This window comes from Monodon monoceros, unplaced genomic scaffold (assembly GCF_005190385.1).
Source record: "Monodon monoceros isolate NGI ecotype Baffin Bay Population unplaced genomic scaffold, NGI_Narwhal_1 Super_Scaffold_18, whole genome shotgun sequence".
NCBI classification, from domain to species: Eukaryota; Metazoa; Chordata; class Mammalia; order Artiodactyla; family Monodontidae; genus Monodon; species Monodon monoceros.
Window position 1 is genome coordinate 135736408 of NW_021703774.1, and position 17108 is coordinate 135753515.

At 52.3% G+C, this 17108-nt stretch overlaps 1 protein-coding gene across 2 annotated transcripts in view; it reads left to right on the forward strand.

Moving 5' to 3' along the window:
• Nucleotides 1-269: 269 nt before the first annotated feature.
• SSBP3 (single stranded DNA binding protein 3) overlaps nt 270-17108 on the forward strand; it is a 78386-nt gene continuing 61547 nt past the window's right edge. For both annotated transcript variants that reach the window (XM_029227442.1, XM_029227443.1), the window contains exons 1-4: nt 270-709; nt 1725-1797; nt 2020-2081; nt 4644-4728. In XM_029227442.1, the coding sequence (XP_029083275.1) occupies nt 654-709; nt 1725-1797; nt 2020-2081; nt 4644-4728 (276 nt within the window). In that variant the 5' untranslated portion in view covers nt 270-653. The remainder of the gene's footprint in view (nt 710-1724; nt 1798-2019; nt 2082-4643; nt 4729-17108) is intronic.

Sequence of the window (17108 nt, forward strand, 5' to 3'; positions counted from 1 at the left end):
GTGTCCCCTCCTCACATCTACAGAAAACAGAGGCTCGCACCCCCGCCCCCCGGCCCCCCCCACCCCGTTGGCCCGCAGGAGCAGGAATAGCGGCTCCTCGGTGGCGGCCGCAGCGGGGACTGCCGCGGTCGGGCGCTGACAGGGCGTCCCTCCCAGGCCGCCCCGGCCCCTCCCCCGCGCGCCTATTGGCCGAGGCGCATATCAATCACGGGACGTTGACGCCCGCCTTGCTCCCTCGCCCGGGTAGCCACGTTCGGTTGAGCTCCAAGTAGACCAGCGGCAGCGGCGGCGGCGGTGCCGGAGGCGCTGAGGGAGGCGCAGGCGGAGCCGGGCGGGCGCGCGAGCGAGCCAGTGGGCAGCCGGGCCGGCGGGAGAGCGGCGGCGGCGGCGGCACCGGCACCCCAGGCCGAGCCGGCGCGGGAGGAGTTCCAGGGCGATGGGGCCGCGGCCGGGGCTGACGCTTTGACAGCTGGAAAGAGCGCGGAGCCAGCGCCTGGGGGGGAGGGAGGGGAGCGCGGCGAGGAGAGCGCGAGCGAGCGAGCGAGCGAGCGAACGCCGGGGAGGGGGCCGGGAGCGAGGGGGCAGCTCGGGAGCAGCCGGAGCGGTAGCGGCGGCGGCGGCGGCGAGGCTCGGCGCCCTCTTCTCTGCAAACCATGTTTGCCAAAGGCAAAGGCTCGGCGGTGCCCTCGGACGGGCAGGCTCGGGAAAAGTAAGCCCTATTTTCCAAGTGGCGGCCGCGCCGCTGCCGGGCTGCGGGCGGGTGGTGGGAGGCAGGTGGGCGGGCGGGGGCTGCTGAGCCCCGGGCCCCGGCGCCGCCTGCTTGGCCCCTTCCCGAGGCCGCGGCGGGCGGCGTGGGAGAGCCCATTGTTGGGAGCCGGCGGAGGTTGGGGTCTGGGGGCGCCGCCGGGGGAGGGGGCACTTGGTGGCCTTGGGGCGTGCCGGGCGCGGGGGCCCGCGGTGAGGGATGGACGAGGTCCCGCGAGCGAGCCTGGGCGCTCGCTCCAGCCGGGGCGCTCGCCGCGGTGACGGCACTTTGCCCACCGGGCGCGGGCAGGGGGCGCGTGGCTTCTGCAGCCCCGAAGGCTCCTTTTGTCCGCCCGCGGCGTGAGGAGTGCGTGCCGGGGGCTTTGTTCGGCCGGGAGCGCTCTCCCTTCCCTGCCCTTGGCCTCGCCGCCGGCCCCGCGCCCTCCGGGGCGCCGGGCTGGGCAGGGACGGCGGCGCCGGCTTGGCCCTAGGCTTGGGGGACAGTTGTTTTGGGGGGAGGTGGTGAGGGCGGCGCTTTACTGCCCTCTCCAGAGCTCGCGGAGCACTCCAGAGTCCAGGACTGAGTCTCCCCGGACTCTCAAACGTGGGGAGAGGGTTGGTCGGTGGCAAGGAATGGATCGGGAAAAGGAGCGAGGCTCGGGGGTTGGGTTGCTTGCGAGTTTGAGAGACCTAGGTGGGTTTGGTCCCGACGCTACTTGGAAGTTCAAGTTCGGGGGCTGCTCTCCAGCCCTCGCGGCTTGAAGTAAACGCGTTTCCTCATACCCACCCCCTAACTGCTCGTACCCGTGGCCCCAGGCAGGACCGAGCTAGCTGCTCACCTCTGGTTGGGGCCACAATGGGACAGCACGGACAGGGTTGGAAGACAGGCTTGGAGGCCAATTGGCAAGGTCCAGGAGCGAGCGCCCGGTGTGGTCTGACGCTTTCTCTCTCTCTCTCTCTGCCTGCTACCCACTTTCCAGGTTAGCTTTATACGTCTACGAATATTTACTGCACGTAGGAGCACAGAAATCTGCACAGACCTTCTTGTCGGAGGTGAGTGGAACTCCCCCCATCATCCAATTTCTTGACACCCCTCCTCCTCACTATTCTTAAAGCCTTTGTTTTCTGGAGCAGCCACTGTGGCCACCATTTTGAATTTTTATCACCTTTTGGCATTTATTGTTAGTTGGTCTTCACAGCCTTTTGGCTCTGGGAAGCCTCTAGCCCACCCCTTCTCTCTGCTCCTCTAAGCTGTCTCTGTTCTCTCTTTTCTAGATTCGATGGGAAAAAAACATCACGTTGGGAGAACCGCCTGGGTTTTTGCACTCGTGGTGGTGGTAAGTTTGTGTGATAGTTTTGTGTGTGTGTTTGTTTTGTTCTGAGCCCCAGGCTTCAAGTGAACAAAGGTGGGAGATCTGGAACGGGTCCCTCCATGCCTTAGTCCCCAGCGTTGCATAGCGCAGGGTGCCGTGGGGCCCTCAGGACTGGCAAAGGAGGAAAAGGGCAGACGAGGTCGGTGCCTAAGTTTCTGCCTCCTCTTCGCCCACTGTTGAGAACCCTACTAATCGTGCCTGGTGTTTGCATGGAAACTCTGTACTTTTACATCTCACTCTGAGGCGCTGGGCATGGGCTTGAAAAAAAAACCTGCATGGGTTTTTGTCAATTCTGCACGTTGCTTTAATTAGAGGGAGTGGGGGTGGGGTGGGTGGAGGGGCACCAGGTCTGTTTTACAACTGGCCTGCCCCTTCCTTTTTTCTTCTGTGAGCTCAAAACCTTGAGAGAGAAATCCATGGGGACCTTTTCCAGGCACCCTGAGAAAGAGCAAGAAGGGGCTGCCACTTCCTTTAAAGATACTGATTCAGACCTACTGGACCTCCCCCCTCTCCCTACTACTCTAAGTATCCCTAAAACCAAGTTTCGTTTTACTGAGAATCTGGCAGAGTGCCTGTAGTTGGTAGATGGGGGCTCTCTCTTGTCTGTGACCCTCTCCCAGGCCCCTGGGCCCTGTTCAGGTGGGACCACCGCCGGTCTGCTCCCGGTTTGCAGCCCGCAGGAGGGAGGCTTAGGGTCAACGGGAAGGAGTTGCTGTGAGTGTAAGACTTGGGTGTTTTGTGGGACCGATTGGTGGAGTCTTTGACATTCTTTTCAAAAGGAAAAGAGAGCGGAGTGGCTTTTGATATTTTGGTGAAGTTCAGGAAAACGGAGTGCCCTGTCTTGGGATCTTAGCGCGTTTACCTGACCGCCAGCTCACTGGGGTAACTGTTTCAAGTGTCTTTGAAATGCATGGGGATGAAGTGTCTGTTCTAACTTGCACGGAGAAAATGAGGTTTTAATTGCTTTTGCCAACCTCGGAACTGCGGAGTTGGAGGCATTCGGTGTGGTGTAAGGATTCTGTCTGTAGGAGTGGGTGGTAGGTTTTCTGGGGTGGCTTTTGGAGAGGAGTGTGGGGCTGGAGCTGGCGGGTCTGTCCACCGTGGATTTTGCAGAAATTCAGGCTTTTGAGTAAAAGTTACTCAGAAGGGACTGGGGAGTTTGTAGTGTTAGAAATCTTCAGTGTGTGGAGGAAGTTAGTCAGATGTGTGCAGCCTCAGAGCACAGAAAGAAATGTTCTCGAGCCTCCCTCTGCAGTCAGCAGAAGTCCCCGATTATCCTGTGCTATCCTTAATCCCCCGCAACTTCTCCAGCCTTATCTCAGCTCCGGGAACTAAGTGCGTCGTGCTGGGCGCAGGCAGTGGTGGCTCTGTGATTTGACACCGACCGTGGCTTTGGGGGTGGCAGGAAGTGGTGGAGCTGATCTGAAGAGGGCCAGGCTGCGTTCTTCACGCACCTGGAGTGAGGTGCTTGTCAGGTGACTGGCAGGGCTGGCTGTTTGTGATGGTGACAGGAGCACTGGTCTGGTAGTCAGACTTCCGCTCTGGTGCACGTTTTACCCTTCAAGCGGGTTCCTATCCCTGGCCCTTGGGCTCCTGACCTAGAGAGGGTTTCTAAGGCCCCTTGTTGATAGCAGTGACTACCCTGTGTTTGTATAGGGTTTTACTGGTTGACAGAGGATTTGTATGTCTGTTTTCACATAATGCAAAGTGTTGGGGTGACCATACAAGAATCATGGAGGTGGGTTAGGCAGGGAAATCTGCCCCCCTCCTTTTGCTGGACAGGTGGTTGTCTGAGGAGGGCTCTCTTTCAACGTGAAAGAACGAGATACTTGGTTATCCATAACATAACCTTTGGTTAATTGATATATGTTTTTTGGTGGGCAGGGGGGGAATAATGGTTTCTGTATGAGAACACCTTGGGGGAGGGCCTGGTTGAGAGTCGGGTGGGCTGGCAGGAGATGGGGGTGTGGGCTCTGGGTTGAAGAACCTGTAGATTCCCTTTATTGCCAGAGTCACCCAGTTTGCTGTGCATATGAGTCATAGTCCTGACTTTGACAATTTAACCTTTTTATGAAGTGCAGCCATTTTGGGTGGAGGTGGGGGGTGGTTACCGGAGCACAGAAGAGACAGGCATGGATTCTCATCCAGATTCCTGTCTCCCATCTGGGCATCAGTGGGTGGGTTACCCTAACCTGCTGGAGCTTCAGTTGCCCCATGTATAACGTGGGGATAAAATCACCTACCTTACAGTGCTGTGGTAGGTACAAGCAGTGTCATGGGCGTGAGGCATCCAGCACATAGTAGGTGTCTGATGGTTGAGAGCTATTACTCTTATTACAAATGCCAGGCTGTCAGAAGAGGTTGGGTCCATTTTGTTGTTAGGCTGAGTGTGCCCAGTGAAGGCTGGGAAGGTGGGATTGAGCCTTGGGGAGACGTGGTGCTGTCAGCACCGTGCATTGTACACTTGCTGTTGGGCACACAAGTAATAATTAGAAACCTGATCTTATTTTATTTTTCAACTTGCAGCGTATTTTGGGACCTTTACTGTGCAGCTCCTGAAAGGCGAGACACTTGTGAACATTCGAGTGAAGCAAAAGCCTTTCATGATTACGTGAGTAACAAATTTTTAATCCTGGCGATAATTGCAGGGTTGGATAACTTGAACTTCGTTAGTACCAAAAGCAAATACACAGCCAACTGGCAGTGGTCTTTGTTTTCTCCTTGCCTTTCTTTTTGTCCTGCCCACCTCCCTGCTGCCCTCACCCCGTACTCTCCTCCAGCAGTGGTCTAACTTGGTGAATGGTATTTCATAATGTTATAATTATGCAGAAGAGTGTAGATACCTATCTGGAAAATTAAATGGTGTTACGCGGGGCTCAACCATATGGGGTTTATGTTCTGATTGGGCAGTCATCTGGGAGGATGGTGGGGCTTGAGCCTCTTTGGTGCTGGTTTATGAAGAAGTTGACCACAACCAAGAAAAATGAAAAGTAAATATGAAACTTGTGTTTTGGAGTAGAAGGTGTTTGAGTGAGAATTTGGTGAAATAGATTCTTAGGTTACTTTCCAAATTATGTTTTTGGAGGGGGGTGCGTGTGTCTGTTTATGGGGGGGGGCTTGTGTTGTCCATTAAGACAGTGTGTACTTTGAGGTCCTTGGCTGGTCCATAAACCTGTGTTGAAAATGTTCTTGTGAAGATAGTTTCATCACGTTGTAGTGCTTTCTACTCTATCATTCGTTCTCCCTGGATGAGTTTCTTAAGATTGTAAGAGAGATGTCTGTCACATGTCCATATCCCACCAAGGTCCCCTTAAAAAAAAAAAATTGGACTACAGTTGGGGTGGAGTCGGACTTATGATCAGATGAAACAGGTTAGGATCTTCTGCGGGGGGATGGAAGGGGAAGTGTCCGAAGATCTTCCCAGCCTCCTTTGCTTCCTGTTGGTCTTGTAGAAGGTTAAGTGTCTGTGTCTGTGCCTGTATGTGTGCACACACATGTGCACTTAAGAGGTCATTTATTGGATTTTGCACTTCTGCATGAGGTGGGAAGAAATGGTCCCAAAGCTCTAGGGCATGGACGTCGGTTTTTTGAATGTTATCAGAGCCCACCCACTTGGCCGGGCCATCTGCATCCCCTGCGTGCAGTTTGAAACTGGCCTGGGAGATCAGAACCCATTTGGTTGAGTTTCACAAGTGGTCAGATCCCATGCCACAAGTATCTTTCTGGTGAAAATTTCTCCTTGTAATATGAGGACTTAAGAGACTCCCCTGGGGGCTCCCTGGTTTTGAGAACATTCAGTGTGATGAAATTTTGCTATGACTGTAAGGTTAATACCCTTGGAGTGGAATGCTGAGGAAATTGACCAGTTCTTGTGCCCTCTCCAGGGTTGAAAAAGAGAAGCTGCTGAATGGTACTTATAGCCTGGTGAACTTTTAGTAGTACAAGGTGAGAGGGCTGGTTCACTTGTGATGTGGTTCTTCTGGGAAAATCGGTGGTGATGATCACAGGGTTTCCTGGGGTAGAGGCTAAGAGTTACATTAGCCATATAAAAATAGTTGGTGAATTTGACTTTTCTACCTAGTAAAAATCGTGTGTGTGTGTGTGTGTGTGTGTGTGTGTGTGTGTGTGTGTTTTAACCTGTGGATGGCCAATTCCTGTGTGGCCTGTATCTGACAGCTATGCAAAATGGTTTCATTTTAGAGTGGGGCGGGGGACGTACCTATTTCCAGTCACTCTCTTGATATAGGATGTCTGTGCTATCTTTCAGAGAAGTTAATAATTTTTAACTAAGTTTGGCTCTCTAGTACATAACGTGAGACTCTCTTTGGCAATTTGTGGTTTGGTCTGCCATCTTGGAACAGTATGGTGGTAGTGAAAGTTTACATGGGTTTTCTTTCAGTAATTTGCTGAGGAAGGGCAGCAGAATTGTGTAGAGATTGCTGAGGTTGGTGTAGACATTTAGAAGAAGCTACCAAGAGCTGAAATCACAGTGACTGAGGCCCAGGATTCACAGATCTTGGGATCAAAACCCTTTCTCCTGGATTGGGATCCACTTGGTGTCATGTGGCCTGAGAGTCAGGTCATGTGAAAGGAGGGATGGAGTGATGAATGGGGATGGGGAGGGAACGTCTCTATTGTGAAGGAGTTAAGCGGGGTGAGTATTGAGTTGCAGGGGTGAAGGAGAAGCAATGGGAAAATGAAAAAATATTTAAGAAAATGAAGAAAAGGAACCCTCTTTTTCTCTTTGTTCTCCTCAAATTTTCATGTGTTCTCTCCATTCTCATGGCTACTATCTTGTTCACCCTCATCTTTCTTGCTAGAGTTATTGCTGAAGCCTCTTTGGATTCCCTTCCTTTTGTCTGGGGTGAATGCCTCTCTTATCCGTCACATCCTGTCCACTTTTCAGCTTCTTTGTGGAGGACTTTGGTGATAGTTTGCTGTACACTCTGATCACTCCTTCATCTCAGTGGCTATACAAACCACCTGTACAAACCTTTGTTGGTGGCTTTCCATGCTGGGCCCCTGTGCTGGGCACTCTAGGTTCAGGCTCTCATTTCAAGCTGCCAGGGGCCCTGGGAGAGAAGACATGTTGCTAACTCCATTTTGCAGATGAAGAAACTGAGACACAGAGAGGTTGTCATAGTTGTAAGAATTAGGATCCAAACTCAGGTCATAACTGACTCCAGAATCTGTGTTCCTAACACTGCCGAGACTTGGCCGCACAGGTCCATGGCAAATGTCACCCGTTTGCACCTATTCCTGCTAACTTCTCATTCAGGTTTGTCTTTCTAACCACAGCTTATTCATTTTTTCCATGCCAGAGACGATTCGTCTAAGAGCTATTCATTTCTGTAGCTCCCACAATACCTTGCACATAGTAGGCACACATGCTAAATGAATGAAGGTATTAAGGAACTATGGGTAAGAAAAAATACTCATTTTTGGGCATTTTGGTAATTTGGATAGCGAGTAGAATATTGGAAGATGTTCTTTTAGTGACTCGTTTTTGCTCGGTCATCTTGAGCCAGGTGATTTTAATGTGGGTTGACTAGTTACCTTAAATCCTTTTTAGAAGATAAAGTGGAGTGTAAATAAGAGCATGCGGTAACTGGCCTTCTGTTTTCAATCAAGGAGATTCAAAGATTCTCATGGCTTGTCTGTGCAGCTCAGATATACCCGCCTGGGCCTCAGTGGGTAGTGAGTAGTGAGTGTGTGTGGGGCATGGGTGAGGAGGGACTCCTGTGGGGCTGGGAAGGTCCTCATCTGGGAAGATCCTGGTCTCAGCTCTCCTAGAGAAATGAATTTGTGTCCCTGGCCAGTGGTCTCCCCTTCCTGGTGGTGGGTCAGTTCAAGCCAGGCTACAGGGCCGGGAATGAACCAGGTGACTCAGCGGTGGGAGAGGGGGTTTAAATTTTCTCTGAATTGGTGAGTTTTTATTTGAGTCACAGTCTATTTTCCTCCACACACCTGGAAACTTCAGTTTGCTTGGCTCATTGTGTATAAGCCGGAGCACCCTGATGTTGACCACACGTAATGAAGAGCGATGCAGGGTTTGGTACCCAGAATGTACTTTTCTGAGAAATTGGTTTACCTGAAGTCAGAAGAGCCCAGAGGCCATGGGAAGAGGCTCGCAGGGACCCTGCCTGTGGTTTCCTTGCTGTTGCCCAGAGGCCATGGGAAGAGGCTCGCAGGGACCCTGCCTGTGTTTTCCTTGCTGTTCCCCTCTGGCCAGGGCAGAGGTTCTCTGGTGAAGCCCTTGGGTCCCCTTGGGTTCTCTTAGATGCTGATGTCTGTCTGGTCCTGGCCTTTTGTGGAGTGGACAGTCCCTCCTACTAGCTCAGTGCCTCTGAGTTGAAGGTGCTAGAGAGCAGTGACCCTCACATTGCTGTACTTTGCAAAACGCTTTTTCAGTACATGGTTGTGGTTTGGCTTCACAGCTGTCTGTTGGTCAGGTTTTATTATTTAATCTCACTCCCATTTTACAGATGAAGAAACTGAGGCCTAGAGTTTAGATGTCTTGTCTGAGGGCATGTAGCCAGGAGGTGGCAGAGCTGGGACTAGACCCCATTCTTCCAAATTCCACCTCTGAGCTTTTGACAACCCTCATTTGATACAGAATTCCTGCAAAACAGAGGGAAGATATTATCATTTGACCCAAAGTGTGCCCATGTATAGTCACTGAAGAAATAAATTTAGCAGAGAATTAAACTGAAGCCCCTGAGAGGTGAATTGCAGAGTCACTGGCAGAGGTGGGACCTGGCCTCTGAGAAGGGAGTTTGTTACGGTGCAGTGGTTCTTTTGGCAGGGAAAATGTGATAAAAGCTATGGCCTTACCTTCCAGAAAACGCGTGTATCCCCACTGGGGAGACTTTGTACATGATTTCAGGAGGTTCATGGCTGCTGTCCCCTCTGTGATCCCCAGTGAAGAATGTGGGGTGCCAAGTGGATGTGGAGTCCCATGACCTTGGCGAGTCGTGGGCCTCAGTTTCCCTGCTCTGAAGACCTGTGGTCCCTTTCAGGTCAGCCTCAGTGGGGCTGGCTCTCTTACCCCTGTGCTTCCCCCAGCAGGACTCAGCTGACCCCCTTCCACTCCCAGCTGTGAGCCTGTGTCTCCAGGCGGGTTGGTTAAAGTCGGAAAGCGCCCCAGAGTCCTGGGCGTGGATGGGAGCTGAGGTATTTGTGGCTCTGTGGCAGGGGTCCAGCGTCCTTGGTGGGTTTGAAATAGCAAAGTGATATTTGAGAGGGCTCTCCTTGGATGTGCCGAGCTAAGGTTCCTGCCAGGCGGGGAGCGTCCCCGCCTGCCAGAACCCTTTGGGGGCAGGGGTGTGAGAGGGTGGCAGCGTGGGCAGGAGCGGGAGAAGGCCGCAGCTGGGCTCTGAGGAGCTGGGGGTGTGCTCTCCCCCGCGATAAGCCGCTCTAGCTATCTGCCCAGAGGTCCTGGCAAGTTCACGGCGTTGCCTTTGGCTCTGACCCTTGGCACCCTTGTGTGGCAGATTATAAAAACAAAACATACACACGGTTGTTTCCCCCCAGCCCCCCATTGGAGCTCAGACTGTGTGTTGTGGCCTTTCTTCGGGCTCCCACCCTGTTTGCTGCAGCTCCTCTTAACCCCCGAGGCTGCCAGCCTCCTCTATCGGTAGCTAATTAAACACTAAATGAGTAACTGGAATTGCTTTTTGCCAGAACCCGGGCAGTGTGGCCATCTTAATGGGTTTCAAGTGGCTGCAAGACCCCAAATTGCAAATCCTTGCCCTTTATTTCAAGGCGGGAGGTGGGGCGGGGGGAGCAGGGGGGACCCAAACAAAGTTTTTGGCAGTGGTCACTTCATTTGAACTCCAAGACCAGCCGTGCGCTCCAGTCTGTGCATAATGCCATCTTTGTTAGCTAAGCCTTTGCAGACTTGGACCAAGAGTTAGCTGTGTGCCATTCACTGCTCTGAGGGAGCCGGGAGACACCCAGCTCGATTTTCCAAGGCAAGCTGCTTCTGTAGTGGGGACCTCGGGCCAGAGCCTCCTCGCCCCTTCTCTTGACCTTCCCGCCTCTGTGGGTGAGTGTGTGTGTGTGAGCTTAAGAGGGAGCGGTGGAGGGGAGGTGTGTGTGCTTGAGGGCCTGTCAGCCAAGATAACAGAAATGTTACGCTAGCTGTAGCCTTTATAATAGTGTCTGGGGTTTAGAGTATTTAGAAAAATTAATCTTTTTTAGCTTGGTAATAATTCTGACCACGGCACAAGTGCATTAGACGATTCACATAAACTTCTTTAATACATGTTGCTGGGAGCTTACAGCAAATAGACAATAATGATTGTTTGTTTTTGATTCGCCAGGGTAATGGGGTTTTTTGTAGCCTTGGCAAGATGAGTTTTAGGAATGTTTCTCTCTCATGTTATGCTTTTTTCTCCCCCTTGGGCCCTGAATCCTCTGGATTTTGAAGGGTTTGGGTTCTGACTGGTGGCTGGGATGCACACCTGAGTTCCAATTCCTGCTCTGTCATTTCCTGGCAGGGTGGACTTTTGGAGCCTTGGTTTCGCCATCTGTAAAACGGGGAAATGGTGAATCCTTTATGGGTTTGTTGTGAGGGTTAAGTAGGATTATATATGTAAAATGGTTGTCTCTCTGTGGCCAGTGCTTGGTGAGTTTGTTTCCTTTCTTTTTTTTTTTTTTGCGGTACACGGGCCTCTCACTGTCGTGGCCTCTCCCGTTGTGGAGCATAGGCTCCGGACGCGTAGGCTCAGCGGCCATGGCTCATGGGCCCAGCCGCTCCACGGCATGTGGGATCCTCCCGGAATGGGGCACGAACCCGTGTCCCCTGCATCGGCAGGTGGACTCTCAACCACTGCGCCACCAGGGAAGCCCTCCTTTCTTTTTATATCCCCAAAGTTTCCCCCAGAACCTTTTAATATGATGGAGATAACAGCATGTTTTTCTGGAAGAGCAAGTTGACCCTAGGGAACTGGATATATTAATTTCCCGATGATGCCCTCTGGTGCCTGGGCTCCTCTGATGTGTCATGGAGTCCTCCCCCAAATACCAGTGTCTTGTCTCCCCACCCCCCAGACCCCTGCCAGGGCCAGAGCAGGCGGTCCTGGCATAGGCTGGCACTGATAAGTGCTCCCCTGAGACGTCTGTGCCCCTTATCTGTGTCGGACAGAGTGGTCCTGTCCCACTCCTGTGTGTGGCTGCCGCGTTGCTGAATGGGAAGAGCATGCAGCTTGGCATGTGCAGAAACCTAGATGCAGATTTCGGCTTCACACCCCTTGTCAGCTGCGGGGGGCCGCCACTTTTCAAGGTCTGTTCTCTTGGCTGTAAGGTGGGCACAAGGGTCATACTTGCTCAGCCCACTGTGGGGGCAACTGTGAGAAAGGCGTGGAAAACTGTCCAGGGAAGGTTACCTGTGTGGGGCAGTGCTGTGTCAATGTTTGCAGGGATGACCAGCCTCGAAGGCCCCGCAGTTAGGGTCTTGTCTTTGTCCTCTTTTTTTTTTTTTTTTTTTTTTTTTTGCGGTACGTGGGCCTCTCACCGTTGTGGCCTCTCCCGTTACGGAGCACAGGCTCCAGACGCGCAGGCTCAGTGGCCATGGCTCACGGGCCCAGCCGCTCCGCGGCACGTGGGATCCTCCCGGACCAGGGAACGAACCTGTGTCCCTTGCTTCGGCAGGTGGACTCTCAACCACTGTGCCACCAGGGAAGCCCTCTTTGTCCTCTTTGGTACATACGTTGCCCTGGCTGGCCTCGGGCCTCACTTGACCTTTGGATTGAGTGAGGAGTCCCTAAAAGGGCCCTTAAGGAGAAGGTGAGGAAGGGGTGTGTCAGCCATTGCAGGTCCACGGGAAGCTGGTTCTGGGTGCCCGAGGCCTTGGTCAGCTGGCCCCCAGACCGGGAGCAGAAGACACTGCCAAGTTTTGAGGTGTTGATTCAGTGCAATTACTGAGTGCCCGCTCTGCTCCGTGTCCGGTGGAGGAGACAGATGCTGCCCAGGATGCGCTCGTGTGCTTAAAAAGCCTTCTCTTTGGAGAGCCCAGGATGTAGAACATCACGACTGGTCGTGGGAGTAGGTAAACAGCCCCATTCCCATGTGGTGGCCGGGAAAGGTATTTAATGTAGTATGTGTAGGTAGCAGGGTGGCAGGTGGTAGAATTGGAGGTCACATCTTACAAGGAGGTACCCTGAGGCCCAGAGGGGAAAGATGCCCCACCTGAAGTCATCAGTAGGACTCAAACCTGTAAACCGTATCAGATTCCATAACTCTTTCCTTTGCCCTATGCTGTCTTGCTGCACTTACAAGCTGTGTGAACTTGGGTACCTTAATTAACCTCTCTGTGCTTCAGTTTCCTCAGGTGGAAAATGGGGTTAATAAAGTATACCTGCCTCATGAGGTTGTTACAAGGATTAAATGAGTTTATGTACGTACACACACATTAAACACGCACACACATGTGCGCACACACACAATACATATTGTGTCTGGTACAGCATAAGTGCCATAAACGTGTGCTATTTTTTTTTTTTTTTGGCCATTCCACGCGGCTTGCAGGATCTCGGTTCCCTGACGAGGGATTGAACCTGGGCCACGGCAGTGAGAGCACCGACTCCTAACCAGTAGAACACCAGGGAACCCCCTGTGCTCTCATTCTTATTACCTCATTTCAGGCCTGGTATGAGTCCTGGCTTTCTGATGGCCGAAAGCGGGGGCAGCAGCAGAATGATGCTGGCGTGAGAGGTGTGCTCCTGGGATACGTGACCCATCTGTTGGTTGATTAGCACTCTGGACCCCTGGGTTTGAATCCACCTTCTTCAAGCAACCGCGAGTGACTGGGGGTGGGGTTCATACATGCAACCTCCAAACCAGCCCCGCTGCTCGTGAGGATGAAGTGCCGACGCGTGGACGCTCTTGGCCAGCACTGGCCTGTGGTGTTCAGTCAGTGTCCGTTCCCTACTCTTGTAGCCGTTTCCCTTGCTCTGGGAATCTGGAACTTCCCTAGGCCCCTCTGACCCATCCCTGGTGTTTCTCCTCGGTACTTAAGATGGATTTTTTGCTCCAGCCCTGCTGTAGAGCACATGCCAACCTGGAATGTGGCTGCCTCTACCAGGCCTTCCAGGACCACCCCTAGGGGAACACCCACCTTTTCTTCTATCTTCCCCCTGGGAGCTTTGTGACTTTTACTCATTTGCTATTTGCTGCCTGGAAGTAGAGTGATGGGGGTCAAGGTTGTATCTCTTCCTCTCCCTCTTCTAGACTGAAAGCTCCTGAGGGCAGAAGCTCTTATCTCCACCCCCTTTATGCTGCCCCTGCTCCTGGGGCCTGTTGCAGAGTTTTGAGTAAATCCTGAGGGTGGTGAGCTAGGCTCTGGGCCTTGAGAAGTGAGAAGGGTTTGATCCCTGCCCAGGGATCAAGTATGTTAAATATGCGTTTTAATGGAGATGGACACGTGGTGAATGGTAACTGGGAGTCATGACCCGTTAGTGCTTTGTGAAATCAACTTAGTGGGTCACGAACTGGCAATTACAAAAAAAAAGAAACTCTGGGGCTTCCCTGGTGGTCCAGTGGTTAAGACTCCGCACGTCCACTGCAGGGGGCACGGGTTCGATCCCTGGTCAGAGAATTAAGATCCTGCATGCCGAGCAGAGCAGCGCAACCAAAAAAATCAAATCAAAACAAAAAAAGAAACTCTGTATCGCAAAGAGTAAACATAAGCATTGTTTCAGGAAACTTCTGTTTTCAGCAATTTATGGGTGCCTATAAATAAACATGTATCCTGGGTCTTCAATGTAAAATTTGCCTTGTTGCGGGTCTCAGTCTAAACTTTTTTTTTTTTTTTGCGGTACGCGGGCCTCTCACTGTTGTGGCCTCTCCCGTTGCGGAGCACAGGCTCCGGACGTGCAGGTTCAGCGGCCACAGCTCATGGGCCCAGCCACTCCGCGGCATGTGGGATCCTCCTGGACCGGGGCACGAACCCGTGCCCCCTGCATCAGCAGGTGGACTCCCAACCACTGTGCCACCAGGGAAGCCCTCAGTCTAAACTTTGAAAGCTGCTTACCCAGAAAAGGCTGAAGTTGAATCTTGGGTGTTATAGGCTGTGTGACTTTGGCCAAGTGGCAAGCGATTGCTGACCTCAGTTTCCTGATGGGTAATAAGGAGGGAGTCATTCCCACCTCTGAGGGTTCTTGGGAGAATTGATTCCCTGCCTTGCTTCCAGGTGGTGCCTGGTGGTTCCTGGGGACCTTTGCCTTTCGTTTTTGCTGCCATATTCTTAGTTCATGGAGCCTGTGAGGTGCCCAGCAGATGCTTGCTGAGTGCTGAACAAGCAGTGGCTCCCACTTGAAGTCCGTCGCTTATTTCTGCTGGGTGGCAGCTCCCTCTGCCTGTCTGCAGTTGAGGTGGCGGCAGGGGCGTGGGTAGTGGTGGTGGTCTCCAGCCCCTTGTGGTGGTTGTTGTCTGAACATCTGCAGGGCTCAGACTCTGGTCGCAGCAAGAATCTTGAGAACAGGTCTCAGGGCATCCTGTCTGACCCAGGTTGGCCCAGCTTTCAAAATTCCCTGTCCCCTCCTGGTGACAGCTGTTTGCACAGCTCCGAGGCAGGCTTTGTGTCCCCCGCTCTTTGTGTGTTTGGGTGAAGCGCCTGACATTTCACTTCTGTTTTACAGTCCTCTGACCTTAAGAAGCACAGCTGCTCCCTGGGGCCCCCGTCTGAGGCTTTCCTCTGATCCTTCTCTCCCAGTCACAAAAGGCTGTTTGAGAGAACAGGCTCTAGGGTGGCAGCCCTCCCCACTGCCCGGGATGCTGGCTGCAGCTTTGCGAGTTCGTGGGATGGACAGAGTGTGGCTTTGCACACTGGCCCAGGATAGCAGTCTGCTGGTGGGCAGTTATTCCTGTGAGCCTGCTGCATGCATGGCCCTGTGCTGGTTGGTGATGGGACTAAGGCAGTGTCACGGACAGCACAGAGGATTTGGACTTGGATAACCGGGGTTCAGGTTCTGATTCTTCCAGGTGGCCTTGGGTAAGTCATTTGGCCTCTCTGAGGCTTGGTTTATCTGTGATAACAAATGATGTGAAACAAGGCTTGGTTTTGTTTTTCTTTGCCTCTCAAGATTTTCTTTGAAGCCAGGTGAGAGCATATAAGAATGGTTTGTAAACTGTGGTTTATTTCAAATGTGAACAAATCATCAAATCATAGAACGTATATCAAGAAAGAGCCTCTCAATTTACAGAGGGGGAAACTGAAGCTTGGGGTAGAGTGGTAGCAAATCTGTGACTGGATGGGCCCCTGATCCCTGTGGCAGCCACTGACTTTAGAAAACCTGCACCTGGGAGGTTGGCGCCTGGGTCTGCCTCTGTGCCATTCGGTAGGAGTTTGCAGCTTTCTTTGGGAGATGTCATGGGCTTCACGTGGCTTTGGCCGTGCGGCCAGTGCTGAGGGGGCAGACAGCCCAGTGGGCAGGCCTGGTGCCGGGCGTGTGCACGTGGCCGCTCTGTTCTGCTGTCTTTTAGAAGGCTTCCAGGAGAAAATGTTATCCTCTCTCTGGAGGCCCTTCCTCTTGGCAGTGCCCACTGGTGTTACACGAGCGGTTCTGGCCACAGCTCTGGGCGCAGGTTTCCCTGCGGGTCTCCGGGCTGCGGAGCCACTTCAAAAGGGGATTTTACAGCATGACAGGGAATTTCAGCCACCGTGTTATCTCCGAATTGGCCAATTGATGGTTTCAGCAGAGCATTTCAGCATCGGGGAAGCCAATACAATTTGAGTTAGTCATGATGGCTGCCACTTTAAATACCACAGTGACTTTCCGTCAGCGGGCTAACGCGCGGCACAGGGCATCGCAGAAAACCTGATCACTGGAGTGCTTCAGTCGATTCTGACCCCAAGCTACGGAAAATGAACTTAAATCTAGTGGGCTGTCGCCACATACTTTCTTCAGCATTATTTTGCTAGCAGCATCTTTGTCAAAGGGAACTGGAAGGGAAGAGAGCAGGTACAGATCACCGTGTTTGCCTGTGGCCTCACCCGATTTGAGCGAAGATCTTCCAGGGGGTGTGAGCCGCTGGGAGTCGGGGTGGTGGTTTCCTGGTGAGGGATGAGTTACTAAACTACAGCGTCGTGGTTTAATAATGATGATTCTCTAGTGAAGAAAACTCGTGTTTATTCAGCACTTACTATGTGCCAAGTTTTTATTTTTTTTAAAGTGTTCTTATTCTCACCCTATTGAGGCTGGGTAGGGTACAGGACATTCCTCCCATTTCATGAAGGAAGAACTGATAACAACAAACAGTAATTGAGTGCTAACTGTATGTCAGGCACCTTTCTAAGTGCTTTGGGTTTTATCTCATGTTGTCCTCAAAGCAGCCCCGTGGGTCAAGTTCTGTTTTTTGGGTTTTTTTCCTTTTAATTATTATTGTTATTGTTTTTGGCCGTGTTGCGTGGCATGAGGGATTTTAATTCCACGACCAGGGATCGAACCTGTGTCCCCTGCAGTGGAAGCACGGGGTCCTAACCCCTGGACCGCCAGGGAAGTCCCTAAGTTCTGTTTTTTTTTCCTATTTTGTAGAAAAGGGAACTGAGGCAATAGAGGGATTTGGGAATGTTGAAGGTGTACTTAAACTAAAGTGCTCTGCACTGCTCTACCGTGCTGTTTCCCTAAGAGTTAATACCAGATTTGGCATCTTTGCTGCTTAAGTAATTGGTGACCCACTGCCCAGCCCTGGTGGGTCTAGGTGGCAGGACTAGGTGGGAGCGGTCCCAAGGGGGCAGATGACCTGAAGCCCTGTCTGTGGGTCGTGTGGTTCCTTATCAGTGCTGTGCTTCCCAGAGGCAGAGGGGCTGGGCTGGTTTTCAGTGACCTCACCCAGGAAGGAGATATTTTGCTTCAGGCTCATCATATACCTTAAGGAAGAGTTTCCCCATCTCTTCACTTTTAAGGCTCCCTTTTATTAATCCCCTACCACCCTTTGTGGACTCCATGCTTGAAAATATTTCATTTACAAATAGATTACATACATTGT